This window comes from Pyrgilauda ruficollis, unplaced genomic scaffold (genome assembly GCF_017590135.1).
Source record: "Pyrgilauda ruficollis isolate IOZ18807 unplaced genomic scaffold, ASM1759013v1 scaffold74, whole genome shotgun sequence".
Classification (NCBI taxonomy): domain Eukaryota; kingdom Metazoa; phylum Chordata; class Aves; order Passeriformes; family Passeridae; genus Pyrgilauda; species Pyrgilauda ruficollis.
This window is the reverse complement of record NW_024529266.1, coordinates 3,752,582-3,775,503: the sequence shown is the minus strand read 5'-3', so window position 1 is coordinate 3,775,503 and position 22,922 is coordinate 3,752,582. Positions and strand designations below refer to the sequence as shown.

The window sequence follows — 22,922 nt, the reverse complement described above, 5'->3', positions numbered from 1 at the left end:
TTAAATTTCTATATATGACTTTTCTGTATATTTTTAAATTTGTAAATGATGTGTAGCATCAGGGTAGAACATGGATAAGAATGTACTTCACCGAATGTGTTACTGACTTCCTTTATTTCTGTAATCTGTGAAAGTTATGTTTTACATCCACAAAATACATAGGTGCCAACTTTCTAGACCTTGTAAGAACTTACAGAATAGTAATTTAAAAATACCCCTCTCTGTCACTATGTTGGTCTTCTGGCTATGTTATCAAACATGCAAATGTTCTGTATTAATAACATCGTCTTGACAAACCTGTGGTTACTATGAGTTTGAAAGCAATGTCACATGTATAGCTGTCAGAAGCTGGCATTCATTTTTAGAGAGAAGTAAAATGCAGTCCAGAGCAGCTTGCTGCTTTGTGTGGTCCTTGCCTCTTGTGGTGAGTGAAAGATACATACCTCTCCATGTTAATTACCAATGTGTTCAGGACATCCTTTTCCAGGATTCTGGTCTTCCTTGCTTTTATCAGGGCCACATCAATCATAGATCAGAACATATAAACCTCACCTGAATTCAGTTTTAAAGAAGGCCTCTTGATTAAATGGTAAGAGCCGGACAGTTAAAATGGTTAAATGGTTACAGCTAAAAGTGTAACACAATTTGCTGCTAAAGGTTGTTGTAAAGTCATAGAAATAAATCTGGGGATTAAGTAGCTGAAAGTTGTGGTGTTGTCAGATGGACATCCAGTGCTTTTCTGCCTGTATTGTTGCCATCCAGCACAGGATTTGGTGCCCTAAAGGAGATGAAATTTAAGTCTCATCTTAAGCTACGTTAATTCCTTTATGTCTTACTCAGTTCAGTTTGCCATGTCTAATCATTGCTTAAAAAGTAGGTAAGAAATAAACTTTTAGGTTGATGTAAATTTGGGAGCCACTTGGAAGAATCCTAGGGATTATAAGGACTTGTAGTATCATGCAGCCTGCTTCATACCAGCACATGGGTGTTACAATTTGTTTCTAGTCTTAGTTTATTTGTATGTCTTGTAGACTTGTAGTTCTGATCTGGTTTGCACAAACTGGCTGCAGAAGGCACTTTTCTAGCCAGTGTTCACTCATAATTTTGAAGTAGCAAATTAGATATGTCACTAACTCAGCAGATCTTGTACTTCAATCCAAGAAACATTTCACTATTAACTGAAGAAAGGGAAAAGGACAAGCACTACTAAGCTGGTAGTATTTTATAGCTTATGATGAATTTCTTTGTTTCTGAGGAACAGAATTTATCTGGGAAATCTGATTTGGTTTCCAGAAGTAGTATCTAAAAGGAGAACAGAACTGGTAAGGCTTCATTGTTCTTCACTAACTGCAGCATGAAAGTAGTTAAGGTGCTTGATGTATAATAGATGTACTTCACTGCATCCAGTTTTTGGATGCACATTACAAGAAAGACACCAACAACTGGAGTGAATTCAGTGGAGGGTGACTGGCGTAGACTTGGGCTGGGTCCCTTGGCTTGGGAGGAGAGGCTGTGTGGCCAGGTCTGTTTCAGCTGGGAAAAGGTGCAGCTTGTGGGCTCCTGAGAGCATGTCTGGCACCAATGGGATGGATAGAGGGCTGGTCCCTTCACAGCTATGGATGGGTAGAGAGCAAGAGGCAGTGGCACAAGCATAAACACAAGATGCTTAGGCTGGAGATCAGGAAAAACCTTTTCCCCATGAGGATGGTGCAGCAGTGGGGCTGGGGCCCAGGGAGTTCTGGCTGTCCCCAGCCTGGCAGCTTTGAAGCCCAGACTGGGTGAAACCCAGAACAACCTGGTCTGACTCAGTATTTGAACGTGCATTGAATAGGGGTCAGTAGTTTCTTGCAGACTGATTTATCCTCTGTTGGCTGTGTTCTGCCTTGATGTTTCATATTTTGTGGAATGTTTTACATAGTTTTTATAGTATATATAGCCAGATGATAGCATCCAGCTTGAACTATATTTTTCTTAAATAGTTACTGTTTCCCATCATGGACAGCTTCTATTTCTATAACCTGCATGCTGACCTTTGATGTCCTTCATTTTTTTCCTATGTCTTGCAGCCTTCTCCGAAGCACTGATGAAAATGTGGCAAGCACAGTCAAAAAAGGACTAAAAAAGCTCATCCCAAAGCTGAAGCAGAATAAACATATAAAAGGAATAGAAGCACTACTGGAGAAATTGACTTCGTAGTGTAAATGAACCTAAAATAATTATTTACATCAATGCAGTCAACTGAGATTTGGTAAGATTTTGTACCATGGTTGTTTTAAGAAGCAGTGTATGCATTTGTATATTAAATAATTTCTAAAACAACTTGTCATTGTACTCATTCTGTTGTGCACAATAGAACATTGTCCTCAGAGATTGAAATCTCAAGATTTAAGAGCTAATGGAAACTTCTGAACATGTAATCAGGGCATTCAGTCTTTCCTGATAACTTAAACAAAAATGTTTTGAGTGTTGTTAACATTTGCATGTATGCTGTCATGGTTACCATAGAAACACAGGCATCTGTTCTGGACATACTGTATTTGGGCAATTGTATTTGTTTTAATCCCCTTCCCTCTTGGTTTCCTTAAAAAAAAAGAAAAACCCAGACCAACCAGGAGGACTTCTTAAGTCCCATTCTTACCCTGTGATGGAGGCTACCCTCCCTAGGAACTAACAAGAATAGAATGAAAATAGTGTCTCTGACTTTTTTCAGAGAAGGTCCTGAAGGAACAGCTGACTGTTCCAATGGACCACAATTTGGTTTCACTCACATCTTCTAACTACACTCTTTTAAGCCCTAATAAACCAAAGAGATTTGGAGGGTTTTTTGGTTTTTTTGTGGTAAGTGAATTCACTTCCACGTGATACCAAATCGGTATCCTATTGATTTTTCCTGTACCTTATTTTGATTTAGAAAAATGAAGCCAATATTTCATTTTCTCCATTTAGGAAAAAATCCAAAACTTCATAAGGCATTCAAAGAACACCCACCCTGCTAGTGCTCAAGGCTGTGCTGATAGACTGATCCAAGCAGATAACCAGATTGATTAAATCTCCAGCTGTAGGAGTCACGCTTTAGTGTTGCTTAGCTTGACAAGATGTGGCTCCATTAGTAATAGCAGATACTTAGGCACTGCTTCTCCTAAGATAGCAGCTTCCTCAACGTGAAGTACAATGCAACTGCCAGTGGTTGGTTGCCAGTGGTTAAGTAAACTGGTTTAAGTTCCCATGTTTTACATACTTGAAATCAGTCTAAACTACTGCTTTTACTGACAGAGGTCATCATGGTCCACCACTAGTCCTGCACTCCATTGGTAGCTGCAGTGCTCAGCACACATTACAACCAGATTACCCAGTGTTAGACTCAGACTTGAATGCATAGAATGAGGTAGAAGACTCTGGTTCTCTAGGGAGCACCTGTATGGCCCTGATGTTAAAGCACACAATCAAACCATCAGATTCATGTAAGCACACATTCTTACATGGCTGTTTGCTATCCAGTTTATCAGCAGCTTCTCTAGCTGCTCCCAGATGTCTGTGCCAGGTTCTGAACATTAGATTATTGCCCTCAGTAACCTGAACATTGGGAAGGGGATTTTTTTGCCCCTCCTTGTTTTGCTTTACCACGAACTGGAGCTACAAAGTTGATCAAGGAATTGGAGCATCTCTCCAATGGGGAAAGGCTGGGGAAACGGCCTGCTCAGCCTTGAAATTACTTGAGTAAGGGCCTCATCAGTGCCTGAAAGTGTCCAAAGGGAGGGTGCCAGGAGGATGGATCCAGGCTCTTCTTGGCTCTGAGCAATAGGACAAGAGGCAAAGGGCGGAAACTGATGCATAGAAGTTTCATCAGAACATGAGGAAGAGGTTTTTTGTACAGTGGAACAGGTTTCTCAGAGAGGTTGTGGAGTCTCCTTTCACTGGGGATATTCCAGAGGTCTCTGGGCACAATCCTGTGCTATGTGCTGCAGATGACCTTGCTTGAGCTGGAGGGTTGGACCAAATGACCCACTGTGGTCCCTTCCAAACTGATTAGTTCTGTGATTCTGTACTTCTGTAATTATTCATCATAAATCTGTTGCATATTTTGTTCAGGTTGGCTTTTTTGGCAGTAACTTAGACTTCCTAATAACAGTTCACTACCATGTGAATCCACTACCTGTTGCTAATTAAAACAATCTGGTTTATTGTCATAAAAAAAATTGTGTTGCAGACACTAGTGAGCTGCAATCTTCAGTAACTGAGAGGATGTGTTTACAAGCAGGAATACTTAATGCCATTGCCAAGCAGGTCTAATTGGGATTAACCTTTAAGTATTTACACCTACTCAAAAACTTAGGTGGAATTTGAGGCGAGCACAGTCAGCAAAGTATTAGTAAATCAACAGATGCAAATAAACAATGTTAGAAACCATTTTCGTAACTATAACGTGTACTGCCCAAAGTAGCCTAAGTAAACTATAAATTACAATTGGGTTTATGATTTATTTGTTTTTATGAATTTGCCTATTTGAATATCTTATAATTTGTTTTATGAACTAACAAATACTTCCCCCAGTGAGAAGCAAGAGATTATTTATAAAGATGAAACAGTGCATTTCACTGCTTTAAACTATTTAGACTTAAACATACACATCTAGAAAATGTACTTAATTCCAGCATCTGATTGGCAATGGCATTAAGTGTTCCTGCTTGTGAACATGTCCTCTCAGTTACTGAAGATTGGAGCTCATTAGTTTCTGTAACAGGATTTTCTTTTGTGACAATAAAACAGATCGGTTTAATTAGCAGCAGATAATGAATTTAAACTGTAGTGAACTGTTTCTAAAGAAGTTGCAGTTACTGCCAAAAACCCAACCTGAATGAAATATGCAACAGATTTGTGACTGAGTAATTAATGGTACAATAAAAGCGGGAGAGGAAAAAAAGTCTGGTACAACACTTCTCAATTTTTTGGGTTATTAAGGGGAACTAATACTTAGAATCTGGCACAGACATACTTCCAATCAAGAGGATTACAGGGAGCAATGAAAGTAAGTTATAGCTAGAGAAGATGCTAATAACCAGAACAGCAAAAAGCTGTGTAAGAATGTGTGCTTACATGAATCTGATCTGATGCTTTGATTGTGTACTTTAATTATGGTTGCTTTAGCTGGATGTGTACCAGGCAGTTTATTTACATTTTTGAGTCTGCATACATCATTTATTTTAAGTTATGTATAGTAATTTGCAGTGACTGGCTGTTCTCCGTACAGGAAAGAGAAATGCCTCTCTTCATTAAGTAGGCATAAGTTAAGTTTATGCTATAGTTGTCACTGTTTTCCTACCAGAGATATAGACATAAATTTTACTGTTAAGATGTGTCTTTAGTATCAATTGAAAACAAATTCTAGAACAGCCTAAATGGAAGGAGAGAAAAAGCAGGGTATGTGGAGTATGAAAGATTGTTTCAATGACTTAAGCTACACCAAGAGTGGCCTGGTTTTTCCCAGTGAGGAAACTGGTTGGGTGCAGTGCCATATCTGTCCCAGTCCGCCATGGGTCTCTGTTGCTTTGTGGAGGCGGAGAAGTAAATTTTTGAAAGTTTCTGAAATAATAAGTGTTTTTTTCCTTGATTCGGTTTTTCTTTTCAATGTATGATTTTTATTTTGTTTGAGTTGTGCTTTTTTGCCTACTTTAGGTTATCCAAAGTGCTCAAATTATTGCCAGCATCGTAATACAACTTGCACTAATTTTTTTACTGCCAAGAAAACAATGGAAGTGCACGGGCTGCAAGTAATTTTTTCTGTCTGCTGTTTGCTCAGAAGAAAGGCTGTGCCAGCAATTATGGGGCATCTATTTTAGAGCCATTTTCCCAAGGTGAAATGCCTGTCCCTTGTGACCAGACAACATCTCTCACCTTACTTAGCAGAAGTTGGAGGGTGAACCACCATTGTGAGTGCTAGGACAGAAGAGGTGGTAATGATTGTTTTATTTTCTGTTCTTAGAAGACCGAAGACCTGCTTCCTTGGTATTGATATCTGTTACTGTGTAACAGTGTATTTTCCATTATCTTGGAAGTAGGTGCATGCAGATGGGTGCAGTTGCACCTTAGTAGCTCTTGGTTTAAGGTACAGAAGAATCAGCCTTGCCCTTTGCTGCTGAGACAGGATCTACCAAGAGCACGCAGTGTTTCGCTTTCCTACTGACTCCACCAACGTACTTTTCTTCAAAAGCAAAAAAAAAAAAAAAAAAATACACAATGACTTTGAGTTTGTTTCTGATTGCAGAACTGAGGGAAAAGGTGGGATCAGCAGAAAATGCTGTGATTGACTTAGCTGGAAATAAAGGAGGAGTGTTTGGGGTCAGTATATACATTGCAGACAGACTGTGACCCATAACTGAGACTTGCTTTCTTAGTCCTGTCCATCTCATGTCTAGCTGGGTTGTAGACTGTCACAATGGACACGAGGCCATGCCCACATATGCACACCACTTGGTACTTACAGAGTTGTACTATGTGCTCTCTTAATTCCTGTGTTATGTCTAAAAAACTAAACTATAATAATCTGATATAAAAAGTGGGATTTTTTAATTTCTTGCATCTTTAAGACAGGTTCATGCAAGAGTTCATTGCATTAATCAAGACATATTTTCTTCTGGTTTCTTGGAAGAAACCTGTATTGCCCATTTAACACATGGCATTATCAGGTTCAAGATCATTGCCAAAACCCATCTGTACTGGCTGAAGTGGATTGAGCCATCTTGTCATCTGCTGTCATGGAAGATGGTTTTAATTGCTGGATTCATACATCTTTCAATCAGAATGTGTCTTACAAGTACACTTATGCTTTACACAATGCAAAAATCCTACTCATTCTCTGATTTCCACTGTCCTCCCCACAGGTGGTTCTGCCTGCCATTCAGGTATCTTGTCAGTCTGTACTCTTAACTGGAGTGTGGCTACATGGATTGTATCTTTTATTAGAATTTTAAACCAAAAATAAAATGCATAGAGGAGGGAGCCTAGAGGACTTCTGGGTATACAGGTATAGACAAGCAGGTGCTTTAAGCATTGAATTAAGAAGTCATCAAAAACTTTTTATCCCTTTGCAAAACAGATACAAATAAGACACTTGTGGAGGGTAAAAAGAAAATTGATCCAAAACAGCCAACCATCACCACCACCACCAAAAAATCAAACAAAAAGAAAAAAGACAAAAACCAAACCAGGGTTTGTTATTTTAATGATAGACTAAATTATAAGCATCTCTGAGAAAACATTTTTTGAGAAGGAGAATAATAAGTTAATATGAGAATTGGTTCAGTGTGTTGTGGTTGTTAAAGTTTCTGCTCCCAGGCTGTGGTGAGATGAAGAACATCAGCTGCCACAACACTTCCATGAAGTCATCTTCACAGCATGGTGAGAGCACCAGTTTTCAAGGCAGTTGTTCTTACAGTTGAAATGCTTTCAGAGGCTGTTTTACAAATTGATACCACCCATTTTTCTATGTAGGCATTTTCAATTTTTATGCTTTTTCCCCACTGTTTATCTAAACAGGTAAAAATGCTTAGATTTAGAGCTTCTTTAAATTCTGTGTCTTTTGATAGTGCACAGTTTAAAAAATAGGTAGTACCAATTAAAGATGTTTGAGATACATCTGAATTACTTCTCTTCAAATGAATTAAAAATGGTTGAACTTCTACATTACTGTAAACACTCCACCCTTTGTGACAAGACTTCAGGATTTTGGTAGACTACGTGAGGAAGATGCAGCACAGCTGGCTAACATGACAGGTAGCAGGCACCAGATATTGTTAAGGAAAAGGGGAGTCTGGCAGCCTGTAACCTCTGAGCGGCAGCAGTGAACAAGGTTCCATGCCAGGAGCGGTTCTTCCCACAAGGAGACCCACCCAACTGCTTTGTCCTGCCCTGAAGAGGCCCCCCAGCACAGAGGAAGGTGCTGTCGCAACCTGCCTGTGATTTCCTGAATCTTCCTGAACGTACTGGTTTTGGGGGGTTTTTGCTTCGGGTTCTCCATCGCCCCCACCAGCCCCTGCCAAAACTGGTGAAGGAAAAAGTAAACATGGTGGCCTGAAGAGCAGTTACTAAGTGGTGGCAAAAGAATGGCTTTAAAGTATGGTACTTGCTTATCTGGTTATTAATGATGTTAAATTCTTTTGCTTATAAATTGAGTAAATCTACTGCAGGAGTTTGAATGACAGCACAGAGTAATTTTTTAGAGTAGAACTCGACTCTGACAAGTTTTCTTTAAAAACAATGATAATCTCTATCTCAAGACTTGTAGAAATCTTTAATTTTTCTCAGCATATTTCCATTAAATTAACTAAGTACATAAAAAATTTCTACCTCTGACCTTTCCCTATTTTAGTCCTAGATAAGGGACTGGATTACAGTCAAAAGGCATGTAATTTTTATACTACCAAATAAAGAAGTTAATAAAAGTTTTGTAATAGTAGATAAGCATATTTTTGCATGACATAAAACCAGAATGGTCTAACAGTTGAAGGGTTTTTTAAGCAGGTGATGGCTTTTATTTCTTAGTCTTATTGATAGTAATTATATTTCATCAAAAACCTTGAAGTGTTCCTAATTGATAATTTAAAAATTTTCACTTCATTTACTTACAGTATTTAAAGACTGAATATTGCTATTTGCCTTAGAAACCTGGGAATAGTACCAGATGTCTATTAATCTGTGGTGTACTGTAGCTACCCCTTTAAGTATTATCTTTCTGAGTGAGAAAAGCAAACAGCTCCTAAACTGCGCTGAAAAAGTGATGTTCTTCAAAGACAGGATTTGTTCAGGAGCCTATTCTAAGTGGAATTCTTTCCACTATCTCATGTAGGACAGACTCTGCATTTCTACTACCCCACCCATTTTTTTTTTAATTTTCTTCTTTCTTTTTCATTTTTTTCCTTTTTACTTTTCTGTTCTTTTTCATTCCCCTTTTCCCCCAGTAATTCCCAGGACTAAATTAAGTAGAAGAAACAATGCTTGGTTCTCCTAAAATGAAGCCAGGTCATCCAGATAAACTGACTGTTTCTTTGTCTTACGGACATACCATGTTTGCCCAGTCTGTGGTGAAACATAGTGATAGAATATATTTTCCTTCTCCCTCTGGGTCTCATTAGTATCTGCAATTAGTTAAAATAGAAGACTCTAGCATGGCCATATTTAGAGAGATTTCTAATTTCTCAGTAGTTTGAGAATTCTCCACCCTGTTTCCCCAAAACCTTGGTTATGCCAAATTAGCATCTCATAAGAAAAAAGTCTGTCTACTTTAGTAGTATTGCCCATCTTGTTGTGTTTAAGCATGTTTTCCCTTGATGTGTTATTTCAAAATCTTTTGATTGCCAAAGCCCTATGGAATGCAAGTAACCAAGACAATAATGACTCTCCTGTGTTGTTTTTGGATGTCATCATGTCTACCACTTGACTGTTTTGTTTGAGTAATTTAGGGACAGTGATGCTACTGAAAGTCTTTGTGGATGTGGCGCAATAGATTAACCGAGTCTTCTGCGAGAAACATTGTGTCAAAAAGAAAAAAAAAAGGCAAAAATGCTTCATCCTCTTTCAAAACCAGCTGATACAGGTTTGCACAGCCTTCTGCACATCCTCAAAAGTCTGTTCTGTGGGAATATGAACTTGTTCCTATCTCTGAGCTGGCTGGAGATCTCCTTTGTATGGTAGGAGCAGGAGAGAATTTGTGGAAGGATCTTTCTATTTCCCATCTACACAGGCGGTGTACCACGTAGTGGCACTGACAGAGCCCTGAGGAATCCAGGCACTGTCTGACTCCTGTAATGTTACTTCAAATTTAGGCATAATCTTTCCTATTGAAATGCACAGACTAATGCTTGTTGCCCCTAAAATAAGAACAGTTAAGCCAAAGGCAGAAAACTGCATAAGATAATCCAGAGAAGAAAATGACAAAGCTTTAGGGAAAAAAACCTAACAAGCACTAACTTCTAATTTTCTGGAAAGTGCTTTACTCCACTAAGCTCCAATTCACCTCCTCAGTGCAGCAGACCAGAGGTGACAGATATTGCAAAACAAAATGCAGCAACTTTGCGTAGCCTTGTGCTTAGTGTTTCGCTGCCAGAGGTGTGTCCTCTGGACTGCACACTTCTAATAAGTACTTTGTGCCAACTCTAGTGCTAGTGAGAGCTCTCAGCACTGAGTCTGGTCATGAGCCAAGTGAGAATCTATCCCCACTCCCCCAAAGAGTCGCATTTGTGTGCTCAGTCAGTGCACAGAGTAGTCAGGGTGGTACCAAAGCTGCCATCTGTGAGATGGTGAGTCTGGATGACAGATGAGGGGGCAAAGTGCATTGAGAAAAAAGAGAGGGGAGCAGCTGCTAGGTAAGCTGAGCTGCCCAAAGTGTGATGGCCTTGGTGCTCAGGGCGCTCAAATGGCACCTGGTGGTGCTGGTCACAATGTGTTGTCTGTTGTGGTGCACCAGTTTAGTTGTTCTCTTGCACTGCCTGATTGGGAATTTGTACAGAATAGTTTTGTATTGCACTGTATAGCTTATTTTATATCACGTGGTTTGTTACCTCGTTTCCCCATCACACGGTCTTTCCCTCACCTGTCCCAGTACCACCTGGTGGTCTCTCCCCTGGGTTACCCCTCCCCTCACCACTCCTCACTGGTATCCCACTGGCTGCAGACCTCTCCCTCTGTCCCCATCCCCGGGGTATAAAAGCTCCCTGCTGCCAGGGAACACCCTCTTTTCTCCCATGGGTTTGTCCGCCTGATGTGTGTCTTGAAATAAAGGACAACGTCTCCCACGTGGAGGAGAGCGCTTCTCAATCTTTTACCTTTGTCTATGAAATATTGTGTGGGCAAGGGTCTATAGCTAGTCGGAGTGGACCCCAACAGCCCAGGAAACGCGTTTCTTCAGTTGCCCTTCTGAAGGGACAGAAATCTCCTCTGTATCTGGCAGTGATTTTGGCACATAGCCATTAGGCTGTGAGGTACCCTAAGTAAGTTTTGCCTTCATGTGTCTGTAGTGTGTGGAGACTCTGAATTCCTTCCAAACTAAAGCCCTCAACTGAAGATTGCTTGGGCCAGAGGAGGCTGGGTGCTGGGCAAGTCTTTGCTGCTTGGTCAGGGTACTTTCATAGCTCTTTATTGAAGCAGGGCCTGTGACACACTCCTTTCCACCCAGCTGAGTGCTGGAAACACCAAGCTGTATGGTCTTTCTTTTATACTGTCGCCTTGTGGGCCATTATTTACCTGATGTGAAGTAGAACAGATTCAGCTAGAGGGGTGCAAGAGACCCTCATCAAGCTGCATTAGAACAGTTAGAGCAGTACTGATTTGCGCATTGAAATCTTATTGAACAGATAAAGCATTTGCCAGGGACATTCAATTCTGACTCCTGATTCAGAGACGAGACTCCTATTTCTTCTGCTTGAGTTTGGTGTGGAAAATCTGTTTCATTACATGTCTTCAAAAATATCTAGTTGAATAGGTCCTGCAGGTGAGGCAAATGGGATGGAAAATGAGACTAGTGATTTTTGTCAGGTCTGAGGCTGTGACAAAGTCCAGTCTCAGGAGAGTTAGTCCTCAGGCTCTGGATTTCTGTAGGTGGCAAGAAGCTGCTGAGCCTGCAATGCAAGGCTGAGCATCTGGATCCCATCTGCATGGTCATGCAAGTATGAATTCCTTCAGCAAAGAAATTTATTTACAGTGTCCTATATTTTGGAAAATTCAGTCATCACCAGATTTTAAATCCTTTTAATGGGTCTAAATCAATTTGCATGTTGAAAATAAAGCATAGTTATGTTTTTGCATGCTTGTAACTTGTCACCTCACTGAACAGTGAAGTTTCCTGTGGTTCCTGGAAGCTTCTTGTCCTGTTGTTGCTGTGCAGAAGGGCTATGCAAATTCCCTAGAGCCAAAGCAAAGCAGCTATTCTTCTCAGTGAGTGCCAGGATTGCGCCTGCTGCATTGTGTGCAGTCCAGAACAGCAAACATCTATCACATTGAACTCCCAGGGCTCAGCTGTGCCTTAAAGACATGGTTTAGCTTTTAACAGAGCTGATCAGCACACAGTGTTCTGACTGTCATTCCTAAAGAACAAAATGACAGATGGGCTTATGATACGTTCGTCTGGAGGTAGAGAATGAGAGGAGCAAGTTGGTTACTAATTACCTTCCCACCACTGAAAGGGGAAATGTCCCCATGCTTGACACAACTCACATGGATGTGTCAAAATTAATGAACAATTTCACCCTCGGCTGTCCCAGAGTGAGTTTCACACCATTGTGTCCCATGTGGCCCTGAGATCTTAATGCAGCTATTTGCATTCATCAGGGCAGCACAGACACAATGTGAGAGTTCAAGAGTTTTGATATGAATCTCTGTCATCAAGATGCTTTGCAGCAGGAGTGTTGCTGACTAACAGCCATGGGTCATACTAGTGCACTGTTGCTGTTGATCCTTTTCATTATACTTTTTTTCTTTCAGGTCTTTGCATCTGATTATCAATAAAATATTTTTTCTTTCAGATCTGTTATTCAGATTACTGTTTCTAAATTGGTATGACTGCTCTTATGTAAAAAATATTCCTGATAGTCTCAGAAGTAATACATAAAACTGCAATTCCATCTAATTATTTTTGGTTTTATTTGTTATTTACATTTTGGCATTAGTTAGACACATGAGAAATCCCATTCAGCTGTGCAAAAAACACAGTAATCTTAGGACATAAGGTACTCCTGGGGATGAGCTAAGTTGTCAGGATTGTATCCCTAATGGCTGTATGTACCAGACAAATCATCTTGATTTTAAATCATATTTAAAATTGGTTAAAGTGAAGTGCTGATATGATCCTTAGTATGAATAGACTTTAAGAGTTGCTACTCACATATTTCCTTTGATTATTTTGTAATTACTGCTTTAATACTTATGTTTCTTGACAGGTCAATTATTCTAACAATCCAATAAGTAGATACATTATATACTGCAAAATAAATTATCACTTAATCCTATACCTAAAAAGGATTTGGGTTTGGAAATTTGATTAATGAGATTTATCAAATCAGGCTCCAGAATTCTTCACTAGTTCTTGTCATACTGAAAGATGATTATGGAGGTGGGGTGGTGGAAAATGCTAAAAGCAGTGCATTGCTTGACTAGGCATGAAAATAGGAGGGCTCATTTGCAGGGCTGCACTTGAAAAATAAAATTAGAACAATGAAGCATTGCTATCTGGCAATGGAAACAGAGGCTGACATTTTAGGGATTATAGCTGCTGCTAATATTTAGGTAAGTGCTCTAGGCCATTTTCCTCTAATTGAAAGCTGATGCAAAACCAGTTTAAGTGATGCAGTCAGTATATTGGGTATTCTATTAGTTTAATTTTTGACACTGCCTTGACAGAGGTAAGGTGGCAGAACCTTAATGACAACAATTTGTTTTCTGTTTGTGCAATTATGATGGGTCTTTATTGTCAATCTAATCAGTAGCAGAGGGTTAGATCTTAATGTGAGACTTATTCAGAATGTTAAATTTGAAGGAATTCATTTCAGAGAGCTGATGAGCACTCAAGTGCTGCTCACAGGCTATCAGAGTTCAAAAAAATCTGTTTTAATCTAAGCCTTTTTAGTTTTGAAATCTTACAGCCCCCTTCAAAACAGATTTCACCACCTACTTTTGTTACTTTTGGCCCTTTTCATTTATCTTTTGGCTGATTTGTTTTTCCTCTTTCTCCTCCAGCTTCTTGGTGGCCTCCCAATATCCAAAGCCCAAACTATCATTGCTGTGACAAAGGGTGGGATGCACCTTCTCCACAGCACTCAGATATTTTCCTCATGGCTCTCCGTGTGAAGTCAACCTTCCCTCTTTCTTTCTTGAGAGCTGTGTACTCGTAGGCCTTCAGCTTGCTGTAATAGTCTGAGAATTTATTGTAGAGGATGGAGATGGGCATGCCATTCAGGATTATTCCAAAAGCAATGCAGAGGAAAGCAAACAGGCGTCCAAGGTGAGTTTCTGGACACATATCTCCATATCCCACTGTAGAGATGCTGACCTACAGGCAAACCAACACGCAGCTTATTAGCTGAGCAGAAATACATAGACAGATATGCTCACTGATCAGGGACAATGTTAAAGTTAGCTCTTTTTAAATTTGCATTGTAAGTCTAAAAAGCAGTCTGTGCTGCTTTTTTTTTTTTTGTCTCTGTGTGGGTGTGTATGTGTATGTGTCTACTAGCTTTTTTATGCAAAATATCCCTAATTGAAAAAAAAAACAAAAAAAACAAACCCTCTCATGAAGTAAAGAAAGACAGTGGTTTGACACCATTCAGGAGGGTTTTTAGATTTTTGCCCTGCAGAGGGAATTCCCAGACAATTTCCATACCAGGCTGACCAGAAGATGAGTTTGCTTGGCTGGAGGGAGAGGATCGATGTGGCTCCATAACCATACAAATCCACTGATAGCTGCAACCCTGCTCCCTCATCATGTCACTTGGAACAGATGTCCTGTTTCTAAATCCACTGTGCTGATAAAACCCAGTATTTGGGACTTATTCTGTGGATTGTATTTTGAGTTTTACCATTGTTTTTCATATATATTTTAGGAAGTAATGAAAAACACACAAAACCCTTCAATTAATTACGAAATAAATTTTCCTATTTGCATTAGAGGAAGAGATGATCCAGGACTTCAAAGTTTCTGGATAAAATCCCCTTTAATGATTACATACCTACAAAGAACTGTAGCCTGGAAGGTTTTGCTTGTGGTCTATGATTTCAATATGTATAGTTATAGTGTTAAGTAAGTACATAGGTGGGTAATTTTTGCTGAATTTCCTTTTGAAGCAGGATTTAGGGGTTGTTAAAAATGTTTCAGCTTTGGTTGTTGGATTGGTTTTGGGATTTTTCTTTGAGAGTGATGTTGTTCAGTGTATTTATTTTACATGATTCTGAACACTTGGGCAGGTCACTGTGTACATACATTTAAATTTTTCTTCTCAGCCAATATAATTTTCTCATTCTAGCCTATGGATATATGAAGGAACTATTTTATGGGTCCAGTGCTACACCAAGTACTGAAATACTTCCATTGTAAAATTCAGATCAAAAATTAATGGATATCTGATTATGGAGATGCTACATTTGAAAAATGTACTCTCAAACAGTCAACTTAAGATAACTCCTAATTTATTTAATTTCGCATGTTGATATTTTGTATTTTTTACACTGAGTAAATATAACTTACTTTTTTCCTGGCAGGTAAAACTTGCATGTTGCTGTCACCTCTCACTTTCTAGCCTGTGCAAGGGATCTTTTTCAGTCAGTGAATTTTATTTAATTTTTTTCACAGTGTCTCAACACACTGTGTATATCTGCTAAACAGTAACCTAGAATTCTGACAAAAATAAGCCACAGACAGTAGGACTTTCACTGTAATGCCCTTGTGGCTTTAACATTAAAATAAGTCTTCAGAAGGTCACTGTGTAGAGTTTGCTGTCTTCTAAAATGGTAAATAGACTGATATTTTAAATGAAGAAAACATTAGAGTACATGAGACAGCACTGGGTGAGCACATTTTTAGGATGCACCTGGTGCTTCCTGTGGAATAAAAAGGATTAGTGATTTGGTTTAATGGAAATTAAGTCACTGGATTTGAATGATAATACAGGATAAATATCTCCAAAAATAAATACTGAGATGAAGGCAAGATGTTTATCTCTACCAGCCAGGAAAAAAACATTATCCTGTGATAAGGTTCTGTACCATTGGCATAGTATTATACATTGCCTGTAACAGTTTAGGAGGGATGCTTGTCCTGCATGTGTGAGTTGGTGAATGCTGTTGGATTTTTATAAAATTTGAATGATCTAGATATTTTAATTTACCGTCTTAATGAATAGGCTTTAAAAAGTGTTTTATGCTTTGGAATTGCCATGTGCATAACACAGCATTTGAAGGCATTTGCTCACGCAAATAGACCTTTTTCACCTTGCCATATAAGTTTATTAGGAATATCTAAATTATTATGGTATCACCAGTTTGCAAAAATGAGCCTTAAAGATTTTGCATATAACCTGCATGTTCAGAAGACAAGGTATTTTAGCAATGTATGAATCACCAGTGTTTTCATAGCCTTTGTATATCACTTACAGATGATCTATGAAGGTCACATTACAGGTCCCTTTCCTTTATTCACTGTTTTTTCCATCCTTCCATGGCCCAGCTTAAAGGACATTCAGCACAGTTACACATATGCATGTGCACATATAAATGTGTGCCTCTATGCTTGTCTGTAAGGCTTTTTTTTCTGCCACATGCTGAATCACTGCAAATGTGTGGTAAACCACCACATCTCATTGTCCATGGCTGAACCAGAGTACAGACCTTGGGCTCCAGGATGGCTGGCCAGGAGAAGTGACCTTGAATGGGTTGGGATTACTGTCTGGTGGGCCTCATATACACCTTGGGGCAATCAGGTTCTAATTCCCATCCAGTCTATTTGCATGAGCTTCTTTCTCCAGGGAAGTGACTGGGACAGAGCCAGACCCATAGCCATGCCCAGGGGTCAGAATTGCTCCCAGGGCCCCACATAAAAATAGACTATGCAGGCTGGCATCAGCTGCTGCAAAACAAAAAATATGTGACAATAGTCTAGGATAAGCCTTAGGGTTATGGATGGCCAAGATGTGGGCCCTGTGCCTGCCCTCGGTATCAACAATGTCTAGCTACCCCCTGGTTTCATCTAGGGCACTATAAATACAGACATCTTCTGCAGCACAGCAGAACACAATCTCTTGTGTAAAACAACTGTTGGTCCTAATGGATTTTTAACAGCCAGAGCTCTGGGACAGCTTTCACTTTTAAAGTGTGAGTGATCTGACTGTAGTTAATAAACTATATCTCATCATCTTGTAGTTTTATGGGTCACAGAAAATCTACATATAGAATAAGAACAAAACCCGTGTAACTGGGTAGCTGAATGCATGCATTTTTTCCCCTATTGTTTTGGCAACACTCACAATGGCACTAAATTGGGAAACACTTTTTTCCCCGTCTTTGCCCACTTCTTCTTTAAGAGTGAAAATACTGTCTGCATTTGGAGATATGGGAGTTTCAAGACTGCCTGCCTGATAAAGCCTTGATTTAAGCTTAGAGAGAGGTGAATGAGTGCGTGTGTGTGTGTGTGTGTGCGCGCACGCAGGCATGCATATGTCCTGTAAGCTCAGAATTCAGAGCAGATGTTCACTGATCTGAGCCTGTTGTTTTCATGACTGTCAGCAGCTCCAGCTGGGAGGTGAGGGGAAGGGGAGGGGAAGGAAGGGAGGGCCTCTGGCTACCCAGCAAGGTAAGATGTGTTTACTTACGGCAGCCCACCACCAAGCATGGGGAATGCTGGTGAAGTTGGTACTGGACACATCGTGCTCCACTGTGTAGACCATGGCAGAGAAGGCAAAGATGCCCATAGCAATGAAGAGCAAAAGGCAGCCCACCTGCTGGTAGCACTGGCGCAAGGTAAAGCCAAAGGCACGGAGCCCTGTGGAGTGGCGGGCCAGCTTGAGGATGCGGAAGATGCGCATGAGGCGCATGATGCGAAGCACTTGTCCTACCTTGCTCACCCGTCCCACCTTCTCAATATCGTGCTCGTGCTGGGAGCCCCGACCCCGGGGCTGGTCATCATCAGTAAAACATTCAAGCAGCAGCTGCAGATAGAGGGGCAGGATGGCAATGAGGTCTACTGCATTGAGGGCACTGCTGGCAAAGCGACGCAGGTCTGGGGTAGAGACCAAGCGCAGCAGGTACTCCAGTGTGAAGAATGCAATGCACAAGGTCTCCACATGCTCCAAGACAGGCCGGCTATTCCCACTCTTCCAGTCTACCTGCTGCATCTCCTCTACTGTGTTGAGTGCCAGGGCCACCACGGAGATGAGCACGAAGAAGCTGGAGGCCACTGCCATCACTTTGGCGGTGACAGAAGAGAAGGGCTTCTCCATGAGGTTCCAGAGGCGCCAGCGCTGGGGGCCGTAGTAGCGCATGTGGTGGAAGAGCTGCTCATTCTCCTCAGCCTCTGCCTGGGAGCGCAGCTCCCGCTGGACCTTCAGCTGCTCACTCAGCTCGTCCCGGCGCTCCTCGAAGCAGATGCGGCAGCAGCGGGGTGTGTATTTGAGACGCACGCCCCAGTAGCTCAACTCCTCCAGGAAGCTACGGGGGCACAGCTCATCCCTCACCCGCAGCACCCCTGAGGCATAGAAATTGTACACCAGCTGGAAGACAGCTGGGTCCCGGTCAAAGAAATACTCATCAACCTGGGCAGCATAGTCATCGCACAGGCCCAGCTGGCAACGGCGGTCAGTGGAGGTAGCCAGGCGGCCCAGGCGGGTCTTGGGGTAGATAGCCACTGCCTGGTAGGTGAGGCGGTAACTTTGGCCACCAACATTGATGTTCAGCATGGATGGAGCAGATGATGTGGTCGGGGATCTAGAGGAAAGAGCAGGAGAACAAGGAATAAATGATGAGGCCTTGCTTTCTCCCTTAAATGCATCTTCATGTTGCCATTTTCCTTGTTCTTTCTCTTCATCTTCCTCATCTTCATCATCCACATAATAGCTGTAATTCCTCTCAGGTCCTGGTTGCAGTAGATGCTGGGCATTCAAGGGAGCAGTGGCAGAGGAACCACTCTGCATGTCTACATGAATGACTTCCTTCTCCTTCCCCTTGCTGGGCTGCAGGGGGATGTTTGATGTTTCCATCTCTCTGCCTTTATGTTTTAGGAAAAGAAACTCTTGCTGACTGTTAAACTGCAGCATAATATTATTCCTTACCCTTTTCTCCTCTTTGCATTCACCTGATCAAGCAGTTAACACCAGTACTTCTCAACACTGCAAAACCTGGCAACCTGGTTTTCTTCTCTCTTTATCTCAGAAATATTATGCACAGCAGTGGTTCTGCATATTTCTCCCTGCCAGCCACCACTCCAGTTGTTGTGAAAGCTCTGTCTGGGATATAGACACATGAAGACTGCTGTTGACCGTTTTAATCTTGCTGACAGCAAAGATCTGAGTGCTTAGAGGAGGGGATTTAAGCGCTATTATCCTGTTCAAACCTCGTTTCCCTTAGGCTGTGACGTGAATGATTATGGATCCATAAATCTATGAAAAATCAGTAAGCAGGAAAATCCCTTAAAGTTTTATTGCTAATGAAACCCACACATTTTCCTATTTCAAATATACATGGATTAAAAGTAATCTGAAATAAAAATGTATGAGGGGCGGAGAGAAAGAGAGCAGTACAGATTTCTTTCATCCTCATGGGCTTGGTTTTCTTTAATGAAAATAATGAACAATTGATATGCAGATAAAGGGCAGGAACTCACTGGTGTATCTCTTAAAATGTTTTCAAAAGGTGAGCAAATAAAAGTAATTTCATTTTATTCACAGTTAGAATACCTCCATTTGGTTAAGAGCTGAGGAATATTTCAGTCTGTGCCTGAAGTTTTGAATGTACTCTGGAAGTGCAGGTCAAATGTTCTGCTGGACTCCGTGGAAGCAAAGGGCAGGGGTATGAAGGAGTTTCCAGCTTCAAACTCTTCATCAGCTGCTGAGAAACAGCATAAAGTCACTCTTGTTTCTCTTGCAGCTGGTGTTAGTGTAATATAAATCTGCAGTCAGTAACTAGCAGGACAGGAGAGATGCTTTCTCTGTGTTTCATCTTCACCTCTGTTTGAGCTGGCATCAGCAATTCCTGTAACAATGAACATCCCAAAAACCAGGTTACTTCCCCTTGTCACTGGGAGCACTTCAGCTAAGCTGAAGCTCCTGTAAAGCAGGGGATGCACACAACAAAGTGCTGGTTCCTTGTGCCTGCTCTTAGCACCTGACTTAAAACTCCTAAGCAGCAGCTCATTATTCCACCTGTATACAGGCTGGTGCAGGAAGGGACAAGGCTTTGGGAAACTACTCGATTTGGTAGCACCCTTGCTGGTCTGGAAGGCATCCCATCTGCAATTTTGTAGCCTGACTTCTGCTTGCAGCTCCCTTTCACATAGGCTGCTGGGACCAGTGTACCCCAGAGCACAGCAGCAGTGTTTTCACTTTTTTGTCCTCAGGCTCCTGTTCTTCTGCACTGCTCTCGGGTTCTTGCTCTTGCAGACCCCAGTACTGTTGTTTTGGTAGTGTCCTGTGTGAAGCAATTGCTGTTGCTATGAGAATGTCTCCTTATTTTCTCCTGTTTCCTTATCTCCAGTTGTAGCATTTGTATTTATGTTTACTAGTCCTTGACAAAATGGAAGATGCCATAGCTGAGCATTTTGCAATACTTTTGTTCTCAGTCTGTGTTCTACTGAGTGGATCACATGAAACTGTTCAAGGTTTCTTTGAGTCACACTGTTTAAGGCCTGAATTTAAAGATGAATTTGTAATTCATCTTTAAATCTGCCTGAAAGTGAATTTGTCTTACCTGCCTGTTCTCCTTCTTGATGCAAAAGAGGCAAGCCCCATATTAATAGGGATTGTCAGTGCCTCTTTAGAGATACCAACCTGCTTTGCAGTTTGCTTTGAGCATTAAACCACGCCATGGTTAGTCCTTTGTATAGCAACCTTAATGCAAATTCATGTCAAGTTTCAAGGCTATTACTTTCTCCTAAGCAAACTAATTCAGACATAAGAAAAAGGGCAGTTCACAACGCCATCATTTTAGTACCAAAAGTTCTTGAATTTTTCTTCATCAAGATCCAGAGTAGACTATAACCATATTTCTCATGCCAATCTCTGCTGTAACATTTAATTTTGCTTTTTTGTCAGGCTCCCTGGCTTCACTTCTGAGAAGTATCCAGTAAGATTTATTGCTCACTATTCAAGAGATCATTTCTTGTGCCATACTGAAGCAGCAGGAGCTTCTACAGGGTGAACTTCATGACTGTCAGGTACCAGCTCCTCGTGCACATGGACTCAGATCTTGGACACCATTACTAAGAAAAGCAAGGAAGATCAATAGCTTTGGTCTGCTCAGACTAATCTCTTTGACCTAAATATTCTTTGGAACAGAGCTCTGGGGCACCTGCTGCACTCTGCTCAAACTTGTCTCTAACTGGCAAAATAGCTAAAATAAAATTGTTTCGTATATGTTCTTTATTTTCAGGTGGGAGTTGGTTCTGAGGTGCTAGATTCTCAGTCTAGACACATAAGAAAATGAAGTGACTAGAAAGGACCCACTTTTCCCCCTTATCTACGTTATTTAGTGTGCTGCTTTTCTTCATAAATGTCACTAGTAATAATTGCTTGTCTTCTTGTATGGGGAAGAGCAGACTATGGGCTGCTTAAAGAGCTAGTTAGTAAAGTCTCTTGGGAATCTTTTTTCTTAAAGCTATTTGAGTTATATGCTTGTTGCTTTTCAAGAACTCTCTTTTAAGAGTGCAGGAGCCAAACACAACATGTTGAAAGCCAAGCCAATGGGGCAAAAGGTTGGCTAGGCTGAGCAGTGAACTTAGATGGAGAAGGAAAGCTTATGAACACTGGAAACAAGGTGACATGGGAGGATGATAGAGATGCTGCTCAACTCTGTGGAGAGAAAATTTGTGTCACCAAAACTCAGATAGAATTTAAGCTGTGCAGGACAAGCTGTGAAGGAAAGCAAGAAGGGCTTTTTTGGGTTTTATATGTTAACAGCAAAAAAAGGATCAGAGATAACATTGGTCCATTGCTTGATGAGATCCAAATAAAATTACAGACACAACAGAGAATGATTACACCTTCGCCATCTGTCTTCAACACCAATGATGGGCTGGGATCCTAGGAGCCCATTGTTGGAAGACTGTCACTTGGGGAATGACAGATTCCCAGGCAATCCTGAAATTGTTTGAGACTTGCTGTTTCAAGTTGGATGCACACAGGTGTATGGGGGAGGATAGGATTCTTTCCATGGAAAAGCTAGCTGATGCATTTGGCAGGACCTCTCTCCATTATATTTAATTTGTCTGGAGATGTCCCAGTCAGCTGGAATCTGGAAATTTGTCCCAGTTTTCAAGAAGGATAAAAAGAAAACTCTGGAAGTTATAGGCCTGGCATTTTCACTGCAGCTCGTGGTAAAATCACAGGGAAGGTTTTTCTGGGAGTTACTGAGAAACACTGTTTGAGAGACAATGCAGTCATCACAGTGAGCACAGGTTCATGAGGGAAAAGTCCTGTTTGACCAATTTAATTTTCATTTATGTCAAAGTAACCCTAGGTGACCAAGGGAAGACAGTAGATGTGGATTGGTTTTATTTTAGCAGAGCTTTTGATTCTGTCTGCCACAGTACCCTGCTGGATAAACTGCCTGGCACAAAACCAGTTGAGTCCATAACACATTGTGTGAGCAACTGGCTGGTAGGTTGGGCTCAAAGGGTTTTGGTAAATGTTGTGACAGCAGGCTGGCAGCCAGGGACCAGAGGTTCCTCATGGCTCCATTTTAGCGCCAGTGCTCTGTAATGTTTTTATAAAAGACTTCATATAAACTTCATATGAACTTTTTTATAAAAGTTCAGACTGGATGCAGGGATCAAATGCACATTAAATAGGTGTGGTGATTTTACTACACTAGGAAAAGTTGTGGAGTCCCTTGAGGGTAGAGAGGCTCTGCAGAGAGATGTGTGTAGATTAGAAATTTGGGCAACTACCAACTATTAGAAACTAGACAAGATCAGTCGCAGGACTCTCCACTTGGGATAGGGTAATCCTGGATGTACATGCAGATTTGAGGATGAGTGGCTTGGGGAAAGAGATCTGGGGGTTTGAGTTGGTGGCAAGCTGAACATGGTCAGCAGTGCCCTGGCAGTCAGGAGGGCCAACTGTATCCTGGGGGCATCAGGCCCAGCACGGCCAGCTGGGCAAGGGAGGGGATTGTCCTGCTCTGCTCTGCACTGGGGCAGCCTCACCTCGAGTGCTGGGGGCAGTTCTGGGTGCCACAAT

The 22,922-nt window shown here is 41.2% G+C and overlaps 2 protein-coding genes across 4 annotated transcripts in view; one reads left to right on the top strand and one right to left on the bottom strand.

Annotated features, from left to right (window-relative positions):
• The window catches only part of PUM3 (pumilio RNA binding family member 3), a 36,546-nt gene extending 22,701 nt beyond the window's left edge, over nt 1–13,845 (top strand). For 2 of the 3 annotated variants that reach the window (XM_041486251.1, XM_041486250.1), the window contains exon 18: nt 2,067–2,319. In XM_041486251.1, coding sequence (XP_041342185.1) covers nt 2,067–2,196 — 130 coding nt within the window. In that variant the 3' untranslated portion in view covers nt 2,197–2,319. Of the gene's footprint in view, nt 1–2,066; nt 2,320–13,722 lie in introns of those variants that run through there. The other variant, XR_005956770.1, reaches the window with a different exon arrangement.
• On the bottom strand, nt 13,760–18,785 carry KCNV2 (potassium voltage-gated channel modifier subfamily V member 2). The gene is made up of 2 exons (XM_041486253.1): nt 17,346–18,785; nt 13,760–14,035 (listed from the first exon to the last, which is right to left on the bottom strand). The coding sequence occupies exons 1-2, from the start codon at nt 18,783–18,785 to the stop codon at nt 13,760–13,762; spliced, it is 1,716 nt and encodes a 571-aa protein (XP_041342187.1).
• Nucleotides 18,786–22,922: the final 4,137 nt, after the last annotated feature.

Bases quoted from the DNA above. Each gene is read 5' to 3' on its own strand.
- KCNV2 (XM_041486253.1), bottom strand. From the start codon at position 18,785: ATGCTGCAGTTTAACAGTCAGCAAGAGTTTCTTTTCCTAAAACATAAA. The intron at 14,036-17,345 runs GTAAGTAAACAC...GTTTGCCTGTAG, and splicing joins ATGCTTGGTGGTGGGCTGCC to GTCAGCATCTCTACAGTGGG.